The sequence below is a fragment of the Bos grunniens genome, chromosome 1, assembly GCF_055505025.1.
Source record: "Bos grunniens cultivar Pamir isolate PY7600 chromosome 1, Bosgru_T2T1.0, whole genome shotgun sequence".
In the NCBI taxonomy this organism is placed as follows: Eukaryota; Metazoa; Chordata; class Mammalia; order Artiodactyla; family Bovidae; genus Bos; species Bos grunniens.
Window position 1 is genome coordinate 60,540,607 of NC_141165.1, and position 19,741 is coordinate 60,560,347.

Here is a 19,741-nt window from a genome sequence, read left to right on the forward strand (position 1 = left end):
TCGGCTCTGTTCCCAGATGCCATTTTGGACAGAAGCAAGGGAGAAGGGAGGAAATCCAGAAGATGGAGAATTTATTACAAAGAGACTAGATCATCTAAAAAGAGACCGAACTGGAAGGCAAATGTGATTCCATAAATTAATATATTTAAAGTTTGTTTTTCTCTTCCCTGCTACCCAGTGGGGTAGACCTTTGCAAGGGAGATTAAGGAGTTGTAGGTAATAAAGACAAGGCAGGTTCTTCACATCTCATGTGGTGTGGACAATATGTGACCCTGATGCTCCTCTCTATCTTTTCTGCAGATGTCACTATCTATGCCATCAAAAAGTAAAATAAATGAATGCTATCATCATTAATTGGGTTTGAGACTATCGGCAGGTAATGTTCTTGCAATTAGGCCATAAAATGAACGTGGGCAATAACTCTAATGTTCTAAGGGTGGAGGGATGTGTGGCTGTGCCTGGAAATTGGAGCTGGGAAAGCGGTAACTCACAAGGCAGCCTAGTGAGCAGGGTCCTGGGTAAAGCCCTGTATCTTGTTGGAGGAAAATGGTGAGAGGGAGATGGAGTCACTTCATGTTCTCCCAAGTCTGCTAAAGTGGAACTTTCAGTTTCTTTACTGAAGTAAAGTGAATTTTAAAAGGTAGGATGGCACTGACTTTCTTCAAATTTAAATTTTAATAGTCGATTACCTGTAATTTTTAAAAGTTTTTTTATTCTGAAAATGAATTTTCCACAATAATGCAATTAGTTCCAAAAAATGAGCTCATTTATCTCACTTTTCTACAAAGGACAATTGAAACATTTAAGGCAAGATTCACTTATTCATCTCCATTTTAATATGGAAAGAAAGTAGCAGACTTCAGATATTGGTTGAGGTTAACAAAATATGGGAAAGCTCCTTTTCTTTTTTTTCTTTTGGTCGCTTCCTGTATAAGAGCTTTACATTACTATGGATATTTTATAGTAAGACACTTTTGTTTCTGACTTTCTTTATAAGCCCATTTTAAAATTTAAAGGCACACAATAAAGCTTTATCCATTTATTAAAATATACACATTTTGGTAAATTTAGAATTTTTCCCTTAGTATCTTGATAAATCAATATATTGTCAACATCACAGTCATTTGAAAATAAAACACACTTCATAACATATCTGGATATTATTTCTTTCTTCATAACACTACACACCCCATTGTACAGTGCACCAATGGGAATTAGAAACCACAAAACGAACAAACTTTAACAAACACAGAAGTTCATACCAGGAAAAAAAAAAAGCAGAGAACACCACCAGAAGTTACCATCTGCAGAAAGCAAGTTGTACTTCTTAAGGATCAAACAAAAATGAAACATGTTAGTAAAATTTACAAGCTGTATTTATAACTTTGGATATGAATTAAACAGTAACATTTCTTTTCCACAGTGAGAAAAGCTAGAATGTGAGTCCTGGATAGATGGTGTGCCAACATGGAATGAGGACTGTAGCTGCTCTTTAAAAGACCTGCAGCCCCTTCTATTAGCCCAGACAGATGAGGTATTTATACACCATCATAGCATTAACCGTGCTTTTGCTTTGGAAAGTAGAGGTTTATGATTTCCAGGGTAGATTCTAGCTTTTGTGAGCATGAGTGAGTGAAGCAAAGTATCTGCAACTGCAAAGACCAATCAGTAGGAGATGTACAAGGAACAGCGTCCTCATCCCAGTACCAGAATGAACTCAGTCCTTCATAGTCTGCACTTTCTGGGGGACTCACATGACCCACAGTTCCCATTAGCCAATGTCACCAATGCCAATGTCAGAAAAATGGGGGGAAAATCACAGAGTCTATATGAAAAAATCCACAGGCTGCCCCTGTTTCCTAGTTCTAATACCAAGCCATTTTCTTTCCTTATTGTATCAAAATGCACTACATGTTCTTATAGAATATGGAATTATAGTTGCCTGGTTTCAGAAGATTTCAAGCCCAAAGCTGTTGTGCATTTTATTAACTCCATTCAGGCAGTATACTGTTTAATGACGTCTAACACTATTTTAGTTGATACTACAGAACATATGTTCACTTTCGATGGCCTTCAAAATGTCCACTAATCCTTTTTGGGCTTTAAGTTCTAAAAAAAGAAGAGAAGGTTTTCCTAGAGAAGGAGTTTTGGCAAAAGGCAAGTGCCTAGGTATTTCAAAAGGATGCGTGAGTTACTCAAACCAAGCAAAAATAGGAAAGCTTTTTAGGAACGAACTTGCTCCTGAGCGGGAAGAAAGTTACAACAGTCTCTCCTCTAAAATCTTTGAGACAATGAAAGTAGATACAGGACTATCGTACACGATAGGGGTTTCTTGCTATCCATCATCATTCCAGCTGAGAAATAAAAATGCCTTGGGAAAACAGCATCCGGATTTCCGGTCGCGGCTGAGGCCTGCTGGCTGGGACGCTGTCCTGCGCGCGCGTTGTTCATTTACACATTTCTGGCTCTTTCACTGCGGCAGCATTGCTGCGTACAGGTTGGCGCCCATCTTTCCGAGGGACTCTAGAGGCCTCTGTAGACAAAGGGGTCCTTAGAGTCTGGGAGGTGCATGCATATGGGAGAAACCGAGGCTCCGCGAAAATTTGGGATAGAAAAACGCTCCTGAACAAGTTATATTCTGAAACAGCGAGAAAATGGAGTGCAAATTCCACGTGGCGCATTTGGAGGGTGTGTTTCCTTGGCTCCGTTCTCTCCACTAGCATAAGATACTAAGGCCAGCTTCGGAGTGCTGACTAACCCGAGGGCTTTAGTCCAAGAGTGGACTGCTGATTGCCTCCTGGACTCGGTGAGTTGACCCCCAGCTGTGGCTTCAGACACGTCTTCCGATTTCTGACATCTCCACCCAACAAGGCAGTCTAATCGGAGACGCAAAATCAGTAAACCTGTGGCTGACCCTCAGTTGGCTTTCACTGACATCTCAGCCCTGCTAAAACCTGGTGAAAAAGTGGACAGCAATTTCCTCTAGTCTTTTAGGCTGATTCTCAGACTCTTGGAGTTTCTCTTTATGTTGCCGTGAAGAGTTCTAGCCCCTTGTAAAGTTGATTTCCAACAAGTGGGGTGTAAAGGAGTTCAGGTTCATCAACTCTTTTCAGAATGGGAGAAGACATTTCTTTGAAGGAGTTTGTGTTTTATTTAACCAGTATTACTAGGTTTATATCCTGAACAACCCATAGGTTTTAGAGAAAGAAAGATCATTAAATTCAGTAGTTTTCTCCCCCTGTTTATTAAACAGGCTCATCATAACCATTATGTTGATATTTGATTGCTGTTAGTTTGTTACTAAGAAGTAGAACTGGATTCTTGACCTAATTCTGTCATTCTTTTCCTTTCACTAGTTCAAAGTGGCTTTGTACTCAGGTTTGAGTAAAATCGTGAGCTGCAGTTTTAACGTTTAGGTTAGATAGATATAAAATGTTGTTAGCTTTGTTGTTTAAACGTATTACTGAAAATTTTAATGTGGCTGGAAATAACTGTGTTGTCTGTCTACATGTTAAATGAACAAACTTCTCCTCAGCTAATGATGAAATCAGACAGGATTTCAAAGGAAGTATCATATGTTGTTTTAAGAATGGATATTTTTCTCCTTTAATATGTGAAATCAACTTGGAGTGTGTATGTGATTTATTAGCTCCTTGCCTGGGCAGAGGAAGCCACTGCTCCAGTTTCTTAAAGTCCAGCCTTCACTGATTCATACTTTCATCATTTTCTCAGTGCCTCCCCACCCAAGGAGAGCTGCCGAGCTCAGTTCAACATTCATGTCTATCTGTGCATGAGCCCTGACCTGCCTTCTCAGCATTATTTCCTACAGTTCAAAATATAAATCATGTCTTCTTGTTAAACTAGCTTCTTGCTTTCCCTTGAAGGAGACACAGTACAAGTTATTAGTCAAGAGATAGTTATCAGCCACAGTCTATACCTTACTCATGCTGATCCTGCACTTGGCAGGCATCGATTTCGTTTCTACCTGGCAAAATTTTGCCCATCCCACAAGGCTCAACACAAGGGCTGTGTTCTCTTTGATCTTTCCATTGGAGGAAGGTCTTTTCCATATTTGAATCTCTACAGCACATAATATGCTCTCCACAAATATTGTTGAATAAGTATTTCATTTTCCTTTCATTCATCTACCCATCCATCAGATTATCAGGTATTTATTGAACATCCACTATAAGCCAGGCACATGTAGTTGGTAAAATCTAGCCCTGAAGCTTTTCTGTGGGTGTCAGTGGTCTCTGCTGTTACAATTCTTCGCCCTCCTGAGGAAAGATTTAGTCTTATCATGCTGAAATACTTCTTGCTGTCATTATCAACAATTTCATCATTTCTTAAGTTGCTCCCTCATTGGCAAATTTAGCAATGCATATCAAGGTTCTCCATTTGTGCACTAAATACACTTCTAGCTTTGTCTTATCCTTTCTTTTCTATTTTTATTTGCCTCACATTCCTCATTTCTTTTTTTTTTTTTTTTTTTGGTATTATATGTATTTTAATAACCACTTGAAATCCTCTTGAAGTGAAGGAGAGTACTAATAAGTAGCATACATTTAAAAAGCCAAATAATTAGCTCCAAGCCATAAATCCATATTATGAGATCTCACCGAAAGAGCTCTTGCTACAGAGGATTCAGTAACACATAGGTCTTCCTAGGATGTTGTTCAAGGGGCTAAGTGTCTGAGGTAATTATAGGGTGATCTTACTTTTAGTGTGGTCCTACAAATATAGTCTTAAGAAAATGAATTAGGAGATGCTAATATCATTCTAGTGATTAATGATATTTGAAAACTGCACTGTGAAATCTGAGTCTATTTCACAGAGGCTGGGAACCATGAGAGAAAAACATGTCTATTTATCTTGAAAAACTTTCTATTATATTGACTAATTTTTAAAAAAAACCAAGGTCACTGGTGAAATGACTAACCAATTTAGAGCAATAAAGAGAGCAAAGCTTAAAAAAAATATAGAGATACTATTTGAGAGAAATGACTCCTGGAATGAGGGTGATTTTGAGAGGGTTTTTATGAAATCAAAAAGATCTCCTAGGAGGTTCACAGCCCAGGGAAAGGGCAGCACCTTTCCGGTGCTCCTCCTAGGGCAGATGTTACATTTCTTTTTATTCCTATTGTTTAGGATTTGGTGCATTTTTGGTCATTGTTAGTTTCACATAAAAATGTGCTTTAGCTTGATCCAAATTGTGCCTTCACATACATGTGTACACGTCTCAAGGTACTGTATGAATCCCTATAGCCCAAGACTAGAATGCACAGACCATGTGTTTTTTTCTTGTTGCAAATGTCCTCTTCTAGTTTGTTTCTGAGAAAATAATCTTTAAGAGTCCCTCTTAAGTTGCTTCAGTCATGTCTGACTCTTTGTGACCCCATGGACTGTAGCCACTAGCCTTCCCTATTCATGAGGATTCTCCAGGCAAGAATACTGGAGTGGGTTGCCTTGCCCTTCTCCAGGGTTTAGACCTTATCAGGTAGATTTTTTCCTCTGGGCTTTAGTGAAACTACTTTGGGAAATAACAGGAAAAATCCATGTCTGAAAGTGAGCTACTCCAGAGGAGTAGGGTTCAGAATGAAATGTGATCTCATGGAATGTGATTACCTAAGTAGCTATGCTTCAGTATTTTTTGTTTTCAGATTAGCACCCACCAATCAAGTGGCTGCATATCACAAAAAACTTCAGAATTTATAATTTTAGAAATCTGAAATAGAGTTTGCAATGTGATCTCAGTGGCTGGGTCACTTCTCCTTGTAAAGCTTTTTTATCTGATCATAAAACAAATAGCCTACTTCTTCAAGGCATATTAGTGCCATGAAATCATGCTCCACTTTGCCTTCTTTCATCATGTCAGCAGGAGCTTAGAGTCTGGTATAAGAGAAGGCATGACATGACAGAGAGTTAATTTTTGCCAGTGCCCTTCTGGCTTTCACTGCAAGAGATGGTTATTCAGGGTTTTTTTTTTTTCCTCCTGGGCATTTAAGTAGAGTTTTGATGGTGCTTCTTACCTTATTATTGGGTCTGACTGTCTTACAGTGAGTCTGAGATCTTTGGGATCATGGTTTCAGAGTTCCTGACCTTTGCTGCATCCTAAAGTTCTAGTTTGGAGACTGTGAGAACCTTGGCGAAGGAAAAAGAAGTATGCATCACCATGAATTTGTTTTTGTGAGATTTCAGAACAAAATGTTGCTTTCTGAGAAAGTGCCAAGTGCCACGTGGCCTCGAGGAGTGGCTCTCAGCCTAGCGTTCTAACAGGGCTTTGCCCTTGAGATCTCAGGTGGTTGAAATGCTGCGTTCTGCCCAACCCCACCTGCTTTGGCACATCTCCAGGGGTTTCACTCCCTGCATCTTGGGGCCTTAGTAAGAAGCAAAAAGATTCAACCAGCAAAGCAAAGGCCTGGGAGACACTGCCATCAGCTCTGATGGTTGCACCTGATAGAATTTCTCATAGCTTTTAGTTTAGTTTTTTGTTTGTTTTTGCAAGGGGACTAGTTATGGGACCCGGGTGAAGCCCTTCCACAGAACTGTCATGAAGAGCAGAGGTGGCCAATGACAGGCTATGACTGGGGACTGACTTTGGGGAAGGCTGGAGTTTTGAAATGAGAGCCAAAGAAGTTTCCACCTTCTAGCCCACGGGTGAAGTTACTGAAAAGAAATCACCACCACGTCTGCACATTTCTGGTGTGTGTGCTCCTACTCTGGAGAGTAATCTAACTCATCGTTTGCAATCAGGGCCTCTGAGTTCTGTTTGTGTTTGCTTTTGCTCTTCGCCTTGCTACTCGTCCGGGTGTTGGGCTGCGTATCTGACATCTGCTGGTAATAGAAGCCTTTGTCCTCGGCCGGCCCGCCCCAGTTCTCCTGGCTCTCGCCCTCAGTGGCGTAGGAGAAGCCCTCCTCCACTGAGAAGGGGTCGTCCACGTCGTACCGCTGGTAGGTGCTCTGGTGCAGGGCTTCTTCTCGGGCGCTGATTTCCAGGGTGCTATTCCAGATGCCGTACCCAAAATAAATGAGCATACCTGCAGGGGGTGGGGTGAGTGGGAGGAAGCACAGGTGAATAAGCTGTTGTTTGGGGATCCACGCGTCAAGCAGGGGGCTTACTCTCAATGATGAGAGCAGACCTGGTGGTGGATGTGTTTTCTTTGGTCTGCACAGTGTTTTGAAAAGATTTGACTTAGATGCCATTTAAAAGTGGTAAATCTTTAAACAACCAATACTTAGAACCGAAGGACTGACAATGCTGTACCCACATTCCTACATGGAAACTTCTGGCTGGAGGTGAGAACTGGCCATCTCTTTGGTTAGGATATGGCGCACTTGAGGTCCCCTCAGTCCCCACTCCCCTGTTGGACATCTAGCTCACTATACTCGTGTAGGTGCCAGCCAGGAATTTGCCTTTTCTTGTTTAAATAGTTACGGATCTCCCACAGTGTACTCCCAGCCTTCTCATAGCATTTTACTATCCCAGATTTCCACTTATGGGCTCATTCTTTTATTTCACCACATGTGTGGGTACTAAGTTGGTTTGGTCGTGTCTGACTCTTTGCAACTCTATGGACTATATAGCCCACCAGGTCCCTCTGTCCATGGGATTCTCCAGGCAAGAATACTGGGATAGATTGCCATTTCCTTCTCTGGGTGATCTCCTCAGCCTGGGATCGAACCCACGTCTCTTCTGTCTCCTACGTTGGCGAACGGGTTCTTTACCGCTAGTGCCACCTGGGAAGCCCCATTTTACCACGTAGCAACATGCATGTATGAGCCTATGATTTACTTTGCCCCTTTTCACTCGCCAGAGTCATAATACTTTCCTGTCACTCAGCTGTCCACTTTCGTTTGTGGACTCAGTGCCTGTGGACTCTCATGCCACTGTTAGGACCTTAGGATATCTGTTGTGTGATTATCTGTACAGGGTGGCTCTAGTTTATAGACTGTAGAAAACTGCCACTTAATGTTTGTTGAAGGGATGAATGAGAACTCCCAATGAGCATGAAATGTTCGGTGCAACCTCCTTGTTTTGATGTCATTCCAAGCAAAGGAAAGAAGCCTGCCTTCCTAGTTAACCTGTAGCATTATATGGGCTAATGTCTCATTTCTGTAAGAATTTTTAGGAAAAAAATATATGAAAATAGTTTGAGAAAAGCCCATGGAAGCTCAGGGCCTGGAATGCTGAGAAGCATAGCATTGGAGGCCAAGGAGCATGATGGTTAAGAAGGTGAGGTCTGAGTACAAATCCTGCCTGCATTACTGTGTAACCCTGGACCAGTTACTGGGCCTCATTGTGCCTCAGCTTTCTCTTGTATGAAATCTCGAGAGTACTGTACCAATACAGGGAGCTGCTATGAGGAGGAAACGACATAAGCAGTGATTCTCAACCCTGGCTGCACCTGGCAGGTCACCTGGGGAGTTCCTGCACAATCCTGATACCTCATCCCTTGGCGATTCTGATTTAATTGGTCTTCATCGTGACTCAGGTATAGGTGTTTTTAGAGCTTCACAGGTGATTCCAGTGGTCAGCCAAAGCTGAGAACCCCTGAGATAAGGAACCTTAAAGCTCCTGAGGCAGGAATTCCCTTGCAGTCCAATAGTCAGGATTTACCATTTCATCGCCCTGGGCCCAGTTCAATCCCTGGTTGGGGAACTAAGATCCCGCCAGCTGCACAGCTTGGCGGAAAAAAACAATGTTGGGGGTTGGGGCTTCAGCATGAATTTGGGAGGGACACAATTCAGTCCGTAATATTAATATAGACTAACAAAGGAGATAAAATGGACTCACAAAACACCACTGCAAGCCTTGTGATGTCGCCAAAAAAAACCCCAAAAAACAAAAACCTCCTGATGCGTGTGCTCCACTGCCAACTTCGGCCGTTTGGTGGCCTGGCCACTGCCGTCCCCTCGGTTTTGCAACTCCTTCCAGGTACCAACACACTCTTCTGGGTGGCACTAGTCTCTCTGACTTTGCTAACCCTGCGGGCATCTGCTGGGCTGTTTGCTTAGAACCACAAGGTGAAGCCTGCTTTCCGCTCTGGTCCCCGAGGTATTCTGCTTCCTTTTGAATTTGAAGTGTGTCTTTTTAAGCTTGGATTTCTCCCTCCTTGTCTCAAATGACTCTCCCTGCCACCACCACTCCTCCCTGCCATTTTCCTGTGAAATCAACTTTCCAGGAGCCAAAGTAAGCAGAGATTTATCGTCCTAATTGGTAATAAATCCTGGAGTTAATCATTGGCAGATGTGGCTGTTCTCAAATAGCAATTTCATTTTTTCTGAGCGTGGATCTTACTCTTTCTTGGCTGGGGCTGGGGGTGGGGTGGGCATGGGGGATAGTTCTTATCGTTGTGGAGAACAAGGCACCAAATCGAGGCCTCTTTTAAAAGGGCTAGCAGTTTGCTGCTTGGAGAATACCTCTGTTGGAAACACATTTGAAATGAGAGAGTAAATTTCAGGAGACTGAGTTTATTGTCAGGCACACACCTCCTTTTGCCCAGTTTTTCTTTCTTGCTATCTTTTCTCCTAGGCATCCAAGTAGGTGGCAAAGCTTGCCTCCTCTGTCTGCTTGGTATCTGTTATGTCAGTTCTTTCCTTTTTATCCCGTTCTCAGATCCTGTTTGTAAGTGTGTTGTTTCCCTACTAAACTTAATAAAATTTTTTCTTTTCCCCTTGCCCCTGGCTTCTCTTCTCTGTACTGCAGAGGTCATCAAGCACTGGTTTGACATCTATTCTGACAGACCTTCCCCTAACCCCACCAAGTATTGAGATGTTTTGTCTGATAGACTATGAAATGAGTGTGAAAGTGTTAGTCGTTCAGTTGTGTCCGACTCTTTGTGACTCCATAGACTGTAGCCCGCCAGGCTTCTCTGTCCACGGAATTCTCCAGGCAAGAATACTGGAGTAGGTAGCCAGTCCCTTCTCCAGGGGATCTTCCTGACCCAGGGATTGAACTTCCATCTCCTGCATTGGAGGTGGATTCTTTACTGTCTGAACCCCCAGGGAAGCCCATCAGCTAGATTGGTTTATGGTAATTCTCTAAGAACTTTGGTGTGATTCCTTATAGAATCATAGAGATTTAGAGCTGGAAAAGAGTCTGTGTCATTTATCTGTTTGAACACCTTCATTTTACAGATGGAGAAATGGAGACTGGGAAAGACTGAGTCACTTGCCTGGGCGTTTGATAGGCAGCACCAGCAGTCCATGAGAGAGAGAAGGCTCTAGCTTATCCAGCCCTTCACATCCCCTCCCTTGCTGGGTTAGAGACTGCCTAGTGCAGAAATAGTCAGTACGAGCTTAGGTTTTGTTTTGGGAGTGGTTGGCTTGGAAGGAACATGAGTATGTATACGTGTGTGTGTGTATGTGTGTGTATGTATGTGTCAGTACGCAAATGTGTCAACTATGATTACTTTGGGAAAGCAATCCATGGAAACTTGCCACATAAATATTTATGGGCCTTTTAATGTTTGCTCTGAGCCCCCTACAGTTTCTAAGGCGTGTCACTCTATCTTCAAAAGTACATTTCTTTTTTTTTTTTTAGTTTAGGAAATAATCTTTTTCCCAGGATGTAACTAAGGTCTGCAGTGATGTGAAAAGCACATTTCAAATATGAGGACTGTGAACCCAGAAGCGACTGGGTGCATTGGCCTGACAGCATGAATAGACAGTTTGGGCAAATGTGTTCTCCTAGGGCTTGGTGTTCTGTCTGCCCTTATCTTACTTGCTGGCCCTAGAGTCAGTTCAGGAAAAGTGGTGTGAGGCAGAGAAGGACTGGAGAAAAGGAAGAATGGAGAGGGACAAAGAAACAGAGGGGAGCAAATGAAAGGGGAGCAGAGAGAGAGAGAGAGGGCGGGAGGAGAGAAACATGTATTACCATCTGTCACACATAAACAAGGGCTTTGTGTTGGAGGAGTAAACAGAGCTGCTAAAAGCCTCCTGTGTAGAAGCAGGGTGTTTTGTTTCTGCTCCTTTTTTCAGTTGGCTTTGAGAATGAAGCATGAGGTAGTTTCTGAAAAATCTGTGGGGATTCTGGGAATCCTGAACCATCTGAACAACACTTCACCCAGTGCCCCTGGGTGCTGAGGTCCTCCAGTGATGTGGCCTTTCTCCCAAGGAACTAAAAATACTCTACAAGTGTTATCTTGTTTAGATTCCTCCTGAGAATTGTGTGTGTGTGTGTGTGTGTGTGTGTGTAGGTTATGATTATGGCATTTCACAGAAGACTGTGGCACAAGACCAAATACAGGATTTTCTACAGCTGCACAGTCAGTGTTTAGACTGTGCAGATGGCAGTTCCTGCCAGGTCCTTCCATGTCCTGATCCTGGCTGCTTGCAATTGTTATTTCTCCCACCTACCAGGGGGTGGTTGGGAGGTATACGCTAAATTGGAAATGATTTTGCTGAACTTGACTTTTTATAACATTTATTATTTTATTATTTGTTTATTTGGCTGTGCCGGCTCTTAGTTGTGGCATGCAGGATCTTATAGATGCAGCAAGTGCACTCCAGTTCCCTGACCAGGGATTGAACTGGTCCCTTTGCATGGAGAATGCAGAGTCTTAGCCACTGGACTGCGAGGGGAGTCCCTGAACTTTACTTTTGAAGAATATGAAACATACAGAAGTGGAGAGAACAACATAAAAAGGCCCATATAGTCATCACTAGCTCTGTCTCTCCTGACACCCACTCACCTACCCCTTTCTCTTTAGATTACTTTGAAACAAATTCCTTTCATCCTGTTTCCTCTGTACATGCTCTAGTAGGTATCTATAAAATAGACTCCTCTAAAAAACTTAGTCCCATTATCACGTCTAAAAACTAATAATTCCTTAAATCATCTGATATCCAGAAGCATAAAAATTTCCCTGAATTATTTGTTTGGATAGACTCTTCACTTTTTAAAGCTATACACTTATTCCAATAATGCTGTCTTTGCTTGAAATAGGTTTTGGGTCCTATTATTCAGGTTGTCAGTGAGATTGGGTTTATTCTTTTGTAAATCCTTGTAGATGGCAAAGTTTTATCTTTTAACAGTGGATTAGCTTTTAGCATAAGCCAGAAGTCATTTGGAATAAAGTCTCAAAAATAAGGTGGCTAACTGATAAGTAATATTATTTATTCTATTTGTGGATTTAATTCTCCAGTTCCATAAAAACGTAGATCCACTGCTTTGTAGTTACCTATCTGATATCTGAATAAATGAAAGGCAGGTAAAAAATCAGAAGGCAGCCAGCTTTTGTGCTGCAGAGGGTCTTGGAGGCCTCCCTGGTAGGCTGGAATTATTTTTTTATGTGATGGATTGTAGATGGGGTATTCAAGGCAGCAACTAGTTAGCAGAAGGCACAGAAGTGTTCCAATATTTTCACAGCAAACATGGCTGTACTGGGCACCCAGTAATGGCAGTGAGTCCCCTGGGAAGCTGTTTATATGGAAGGTAAGTATTGAAATGGAGGCTCTGGCTTCTTTTCCAGACAGTTCTGTGCCTGTGAGAGGTTTGGGCTGGACAAGGTGAAGGATCATGCCTTCAGCCATTGAATGGGCTTTATTTATGTAACAGGACACCTTGTGATTGGAAAGCCCTTTATACAAATCTACTTTCTCGCACATCACCCCAGAGGAGTTAAGACCTGTGCAACATGCAGGGATTGAAATGGCATCAGAACTCACATCTCTTGATTCTGCATGGAGGGCTGCCTACTGGGGGCCTACAGGGAGGTTTGGGATGCCACGTTGCTTTTACAAGCCTGGGGCACCTCAGTATCAGCTAGCAAAACACCTATTTATTCCACTTGTTTTGGCCCTGTGCAAAGCCCTGTGTCATTCTGTGCAAACTAAACAAATGACCTCAAATGTACAAATGAGAAGGGTAGGGGGTCCTCTGGATCATGTGGGAGAAATCCTAGGACAAAAACTCAAAAAAATGGGCCAAAGAACTAAATAGACATTTCTCCAAAGAAGACATACAGATGGCTAACAAACACATGAAAAGATGCTCAACATCACTCATTATCAGAGAAATGCAAATCAAAACCACTATGAGGTACCATTTCACGCCAGTCAGAATGGCTGCGATCCAAAAGTCTACAAGCAATAAATGCTGGAGAGGGTGTGGAGAAAAGGGAACCCTCTTACACTGTTGGTGGGAATGCAAACTAGTACAGCCACTATGGTGAACAGTGTGGAGATTCCTTAAAAAACTGGAAATAGAACTGCCTTATGATCCAGCAATCCCACTGCTGGGCACACACACTGAGGAAACCAGAAGGGAAAGAGACACGTGTACCCCAATGTTCATCGCAGCACTGTTTATAATAGCCAGGACATGCAAGCAACCTAGATTCCATCAGCAGATGAATGGATAAGAAAGCAGTGGTACATATACACAATGGAGTATTACTCAGCCATTAAAAAGAATACATTTGAATCAGTTCTAATGAGGTGGATGAAACTGGAGCCTATTATACAGAGTGAAGTAAGCCAGAAAGAAAAACACCAATACAATATACTAACGCATATATATGGAATTTAGAAAGAGAGACAGCAAAAGAGACACTGATGTATAGAACAGTCTTATGGACTCTGTGGGAGAGGGAGAGGGTGGGATGATTTGGGAGAATGGCATTGAAACATGTATAATATCATGTATGAAATGAGTCGCCAGTCCAAGTTCGATGCACGATACTGGATGCTTGGGGCTGGTGCGCTGGGACGACCCAGAGGGATGGTATGGGGAGGGAGGAGGGAGGAGAGTTCAGGATGGGGAACACATGTATACCTGTTTGGTATTTGGCAAAACTAATACATTATTGTAAAGTTTAAAAATAAAATAAAAAAAAAAAGAAGGAAGACTGGCAATTTAAATAAAAAGTGATATTTAAATAAATAAAGAAAAAAAACCCTCAGCTCTGAAAAGAGGCTAGGTGACCCAGAGCTAGACAGATTCCCAGCCTCGCAGGTTCTAGCTCAGGTCACGAAGCAGGTTCCTGCTCTCTAGAGCCCCCAGGAGCTTCCTGTGCCCTGCACATGGCTCCACACTCAGTGCCAGGGGGGTGGGCCACCTGACCGCAGGCTGGGTGGAGCTGTCTCTTTCTGGGGCGCCCGTTCAGGCAGGAAGCCCTGCCCGCTGCAGATAACTGAGGCACTTTGTTATGCCCAGAGTCTTTTTTATTTTTTCTAGTCTGGGATCAACTTTCCAAAACAGACACTTGCTGGTGCAGAAATGAAGATAGTAATGAGAAGGTGCCCTCCCATCCAGCACAGTCCCCACCAGCTCCCACTTTGCTGGTTATTTTTTAAATACCCACAAGCCCTGTTGATTGTAACAACAGTTAGGTTTGTTTAATATGGTGTGGCCAGGAAGAGCAAGGCTCAGGATGAAGTGGGGACCAGAGGAGCTTCTCTTCTGGGCCTGCAGTTGATCTAACATAATGTCAGGTTCTTTATGCTTCAGTTTCCCAGCTGCAGAATGGAGCTGGGGGCCCTTATTTTATTCGAGGAATATAATGGCTATGAGACCAAAGGCAGCCTTCTTAAAGAACATGAAAAACTCCAGCAGTTCCACCTCTAACTCAGCAGAAACCCAACCAAAACACAAACCCTGTGTATCCATCGAAATCATGTATAAGAATGTTCGTAGCAGCTGCCATGCTGAATGCCCATGGATACAAGAATGGATAAATACATTGTCGTATATCAACACTGTGGGATGCTAGACAGCAAGGAGAATGAACAAACTAAAACTGCAAGCACAAGGTTGGGATGACCTCGCACCTGTACTGCTGAGGGAAAGAGCCCATCACTCACAGCACTGCCTGTTCCAGGGCCTTCCACTGCGTGGTCTCCTGGCCCTTCAGTCTCAGCTGCCCCCTCCTCCCGAGGCATCTCCCTGGCCAGCCCAGCGCCTCCACCAGCAGGCAGCCTCAGGGTTTACCTGCCCCCTCCTTCCCTCTTGGAATCAGCTTGGCTTTGTTGCCATCCTCATCCTGGCCTCTGTGATTTTTCTTGCTCTTCTGAGCATAATTTTGATGTTGAAGCTGCCAATTGTTTTCTCACTTCCTACAAGGAGAATTTCGAACTGATTGATGGGACATATCATCAGGAATTTGTTTATCTTGGTGCCCTCTCAGGTCGAATTCATGGCCCCCTTCTCTCCCTTCTCTTCCCTTCATCACAGTGGCTGCTTTGAGTCAGTTTCCAGTAGGGTTTCAGATGAGAGCTCAGGCGAAAACCGTGAAGTGTGTCTTCTCTTTGGGATGTTGATGGTTTAGTCCAGGATTTATGAGGTCCGTTGCCCAAATCACACGTCCTGTTTGTTCTCTACAGCTGTGTGTGTGCTAAGTTGCTTCAGTTGTGGCCAACTCTCTGCAACCTGACGGACTGTAGCCTGCCAGGATCCTCTGTGGGATTCTCTAGGCAAGAATACTGGAGGGTTGCTGGGCCCTCCTCCAGGGGAGCTTCCCAACCCAGGGATGCAACCTGCATTTCTTTAGTCTCCTGTATTGGCCAGCAGGTTCTTTACTACTAGAGCCACCTGGTTTTCCTCAGAGGGACTGAAAAAATTCCAAATGAAATCTTGACAACACCTAGAGTAAGGCTTATGGTCCATGGGGTCACAAAGAGTCAGACACGACTGGAGCAACTTGGCATGCAGGGTAAGGGTACCCGTGAGCTGGTCTAACGATGATTAATTTACAATAAAGGCCCACAGGGACAAGTTGACTGACACATGCCTGGAGAATACCATCATACAGTGTTCTTACTGGTCTCTGCTGGTTTCTGGGACTCTGCCCAACTCCTTGAGGTATTCTTTTACAAAACTGCATCATTTAAGAGAAAGGGTAAATGAAGGCTGGCTTTGTGTTCATTTTGTTGGGAATTATGAAACTTTTGCTATGTGTGTTATTTCTCTTGTCAGAAGGAAAAGAAACAAGTGCTGGGTATCTATTAAGAACTGCTTTGTTTCTCGCTATGAGTTGGGCTCTTCCGAAGGACAAAAGCTTAGCTAAATATTGTTACAAAAATGCTGTAATTAAGATTCATTTAGAGAAATTTGGGTAAAAAATGTGTTTGAGAAGATTATCAAGTTATGACTCAGCCCAACCATGTAAATCTTTTTAAAGAGTAGAGGATGTTTCATAATAAGCTCCATTTAGAAATCTCTCTACTGTTCTCCTTGGGAAACTTATATTATGAATAGAGAGATGAAGAAGAAAAATCTGACATTTTGGAGACTCAGATGTTTAGAGATGGGAAATTTATTCTATAAGATCGTTAAAGATTTTATAAGCCAATTTGTGGTTGTGGGATGGATATATTTTATATAGCAAAAAACAGGGAGTTTTGTAATTAAATTATCTGCCTACCTGCTAATTATTGTCTTATTCTTCTCTCTAGATCAGTGGATCTCATATTTGAGCACACATCAGAATTACCTGGTGGACTTGTTAAAATCTATATTGCCCTCAGAGATTCTGATTCTATCTGTAGGTCTGGGCTGGGGTGTGAAATTGCATTTTTCACTAGTTTCCACGTAATACTGATGTGGCAGGTCTGGGATCTTACTTTGAGAACCACTGTTCTAGATCATTGTAAACCTGGTTATACAACAGAATCACCCAGGGAAGCTTTAAGAATACCGTGGTTGGTTGTACCAGATCAATTGAATCAGAACATCTCTGTGGGGGGATTCTGGGCGTAGAGTGTTTCAGAAGCAACTCACATGATTCTGTTGTGTAGTCTGAGTTGAGAATCTTTGTTCTGGGCGAAACTTACTTATCTATGAGCCTTCAGAGATAATGATACCAAAGCAGTTAGTAGCCAGCAGCTGGGTGCTTCTTAAACTACAGCCTCCAGTGCCCTCTGTCTGGCCCACTCAGGCTGCAGGGTGGCACCCTCCCATGCCAGGGAGTATCAGTTTCTGGAGCCAGCTTGAAGTTTGTGTTATCAGCAAGATTACAAAAGGTTCTCTGGGAACTTTCTTCTGCCTGATAATTGGGAAGGCAGCCTGAGTCAGAACAGGTTCACGTTGTACTCTTGCATGTGACAGCTAGTCTGGGAGACAATGAATCATTTCAGCTTTTTACAAGAAAGGCAGGAAAGAAATAGTTCTTACTGCTTTCCCTGCTGTTTTCTTGTTTAAGCCCCAAACTGCAACTAGATCAAGTCTAGTAGAATCATCTGCATTTTTACAGATGAGTAAACTGAGGCCCAAAGGAATTAAATGAATTTCCCGAGGTCACAAGGAAATGGCAGAGTTTTGATTTGGACTTGGGGCTGTCTGACTCCAAAGGCAATAGGCCATTGCATCATTTTTGCAAAATTCCTCTGGTGTTCCAGAAACATAGATATTAGGTAGGACTGACTACATAATTTATAGGTCCCAGTGCAAAATGAAACCATGGAGCCTCTTGTTAAAACATTGTTAAGAATTCAAGAAGACAGCACCAGAGCATTAAGCCAAGCACGAGGCCCTGTGTGACTGTACAGATCATCCACCCATGAAGCCAGCCCTCTGTTAATCTGCACAGACTACATCTCAAACATTCTGGGCAGATACGAAGGTCTGCTCAGAAGCACTGTGGTGGGGAGGTAGGAGGCCCCCATTGAACATGGAGATTCTGGATTGTGGTAATAGCTCTGTGAATAATTTCCTGTTATTTTTGCTGACCTTGAGCATGTTATTGAACCTTTTGGAGGTTCAGTTTACTTAACTGTATAGTTGAGATAGGGAGAAATGGGGAGTGTTTCAATGTTTCTCAAAATTTATTTACATTTTATTTATATACTACATTTTTAATGTAGTGACTATGATTGTGGACTCTGGAATTATACCACCTGAGTTCTAATTTGGCTTTGGTATATCCCTAGTGGCTCAGAGGTTAAAGCGTCTGCCTGCAATGCGGGAGACCTAGGTTTGATCCCTGGGTCGGGATCCAGGGAAGATCCTGGAAGACCTGGGGAAGATCCCCTGGAGAAGGAAATGGCAACCCACTCCAGTATTCTTGCCTGGAGAATCCCATGGACGGAGGAGCCTGGTGGGCTACAGTCCACGGGGTCGCAAAGAGTCGGACACAACTGAGCAACTTCACTTTGTCACTTTATATTCTATGTGACCTCAGTCAAGTGCCTTAGTTTCCTCATCTGTAAAATGGATCTGGTTGTGTGGATTAAATAAGTTAATAGAAGTGAAGCCTTTGGAATGATGGCTGATATGTGGTAAGTGCCATATAAGTGTTATTTATCGCTTTGAATCATATGGCACATGTACTAATGTTTTTTCTTCTGTTTAACTCACTTTTGAAATTTAAAAATAATTGGGCTTTCCTGGTGGTACCATGGATGAGAATCTGCCTGCCAGTGCAGGGGACACGGGTTTGATCCCTGGTCTGGGAAGATCCTACATGCCTTGGAGCAACCAGGCCTGTGTGCCACATCTACTGAGTCCTCGTGCTGCAAGTATTGAACCCTCGTGCCACAACTGCTGAAGCCTGTGCGCCTGGAGGCTGTGCTCCGCAACAAAAGACACCACGGCAATGAGAAGCCCAAGCACTGAAATGAGAGCGTAGCTTCCGCTCGCAGCAACTAGAGAAAGCCTGGGAAATCTTGAGTGCAGCAATGAAGACCCAGTACAGTCAAAATTAAAATAAATAAATTATTAAAAAAGCAATGATTTGAATATGTCTGTTTTTGTAGTGTTTGTGAAAGTAACAACCATACGATATTTTGAAAAGTTCATATACTCTCTAAAATCAGTCCAAATATCTATAGTGGAATGGTTACTACACTGTGGGTAACATTGCACTAGATATTGAAGGCTATATCTAGCTTGGATAGTCCAGGAAAAGATGAATACATTCTTGGGTATTTGTGTCTGTGCCTTTATAAATTTGACAAATACAGATTCTAATATTTCTACACACTTCAGTCATTTCTACCCATAGTATCATCTTTCCATTGGTTTGCTTCTTATTCCAGTGGCAAAATGTTTAAACAGAAGCAAGAGATTGTGAATAAATCATGTGAGTGCTTAGAACTTTGACAAGTCAGTGGGATCCTTTCAAGAGATCCCTTAAAGTCTAACAAGGGATGAGGCTTAGGTAGTGGAAAATTGGTACGAAATCCTTACAGGAAGGTGCAGGATGACCTTCAGAGGTGAGGAATCTTCTGGAATATATATACTCTTGCCTTTGATTACTGTGTTCCCCCCTGCCAACTTCCCTCTCTCTAAAACCTATCTTGTTGTCCAGTTCAAATTCTGCCTCCTTAAAGTCCTTCCCAACTATTCTGACTGAAAGTTTCCTTTTTCTTATTTGAAGAGTGCTTTATAATCACAGATAAGTATTTATTAAGCATGAACAACAATATGGTTTGGGAACAGAGGTCACCACGTTGAACATGCATATTCCTCATCTCAAGGAGTGGTTGGGCTACAACTCCACGAGTCTTTTTGTTGCCTTGCCCAGGCTGATTGATTCACACGTATTTATTTTGCCTCCCTTATTCTTTACTTTCCTATTCCTCAAAGCACCTAAGGACCCTCCTTAGCTAAGTATTTGTTGCCAGAGACCCCAGGGGTACCAAATTATATAGGAAATATAAAAATAATAAATAAGGAACCTTAAAATAAGCGTTCACTTAAACATCTCTCTTAAGTTATCATGAGCACCTATCCCAAGCCATTTCATCAGGAATGGTCAAATATGTTAAACAGGTAAACTGATTCCAAAGGAAAATTAGAAAT

At 42.6% G+C, this 19,741-nt stretch overlaps 1 protein-coding gene and 1 long non-coding RNA gene across 2 annotated transcripts in view; one reads left to right on the forward strand and one right to left on the reverse strand.

Annotated features, from left to right (window-relative positions):
• Window positions 1-6,161: 6,161 nt before the first annotated feature.
• SLC7A14 (solute carrier family 7 member 14) overlaps window positions 6,162-19,741 on the reverse strand; it is a 109,372-nt gene continuing 95,792 nt past the window's right edge. The window contains exon 8 of the mRNA XM_086394084.1: window positions 6,162-7,037. Within this exon, the coding sequence (XP_086250210.1) occupies window positions 6,715-7,037 (323 nt within the window). The 3' untranslated portion in view covers window positions 6,162-6,714. The remainder of the gene's footprint in view (window positions 7,038-19,741) is intronic.
• On the forward strand, window positions 6,815-18,667 carry LOC147379522 (uncharacterized). Its single transcript, XR_015161418.1, has 4 exons — window positions 6,815-6,951; window positions 12,371-12,436; window positions 15,702-15,802; window positions 16,396-18,667. It is a non-coding gene; the product is annotated as an uncharacterized LOC147379522 (long non-coding RNA).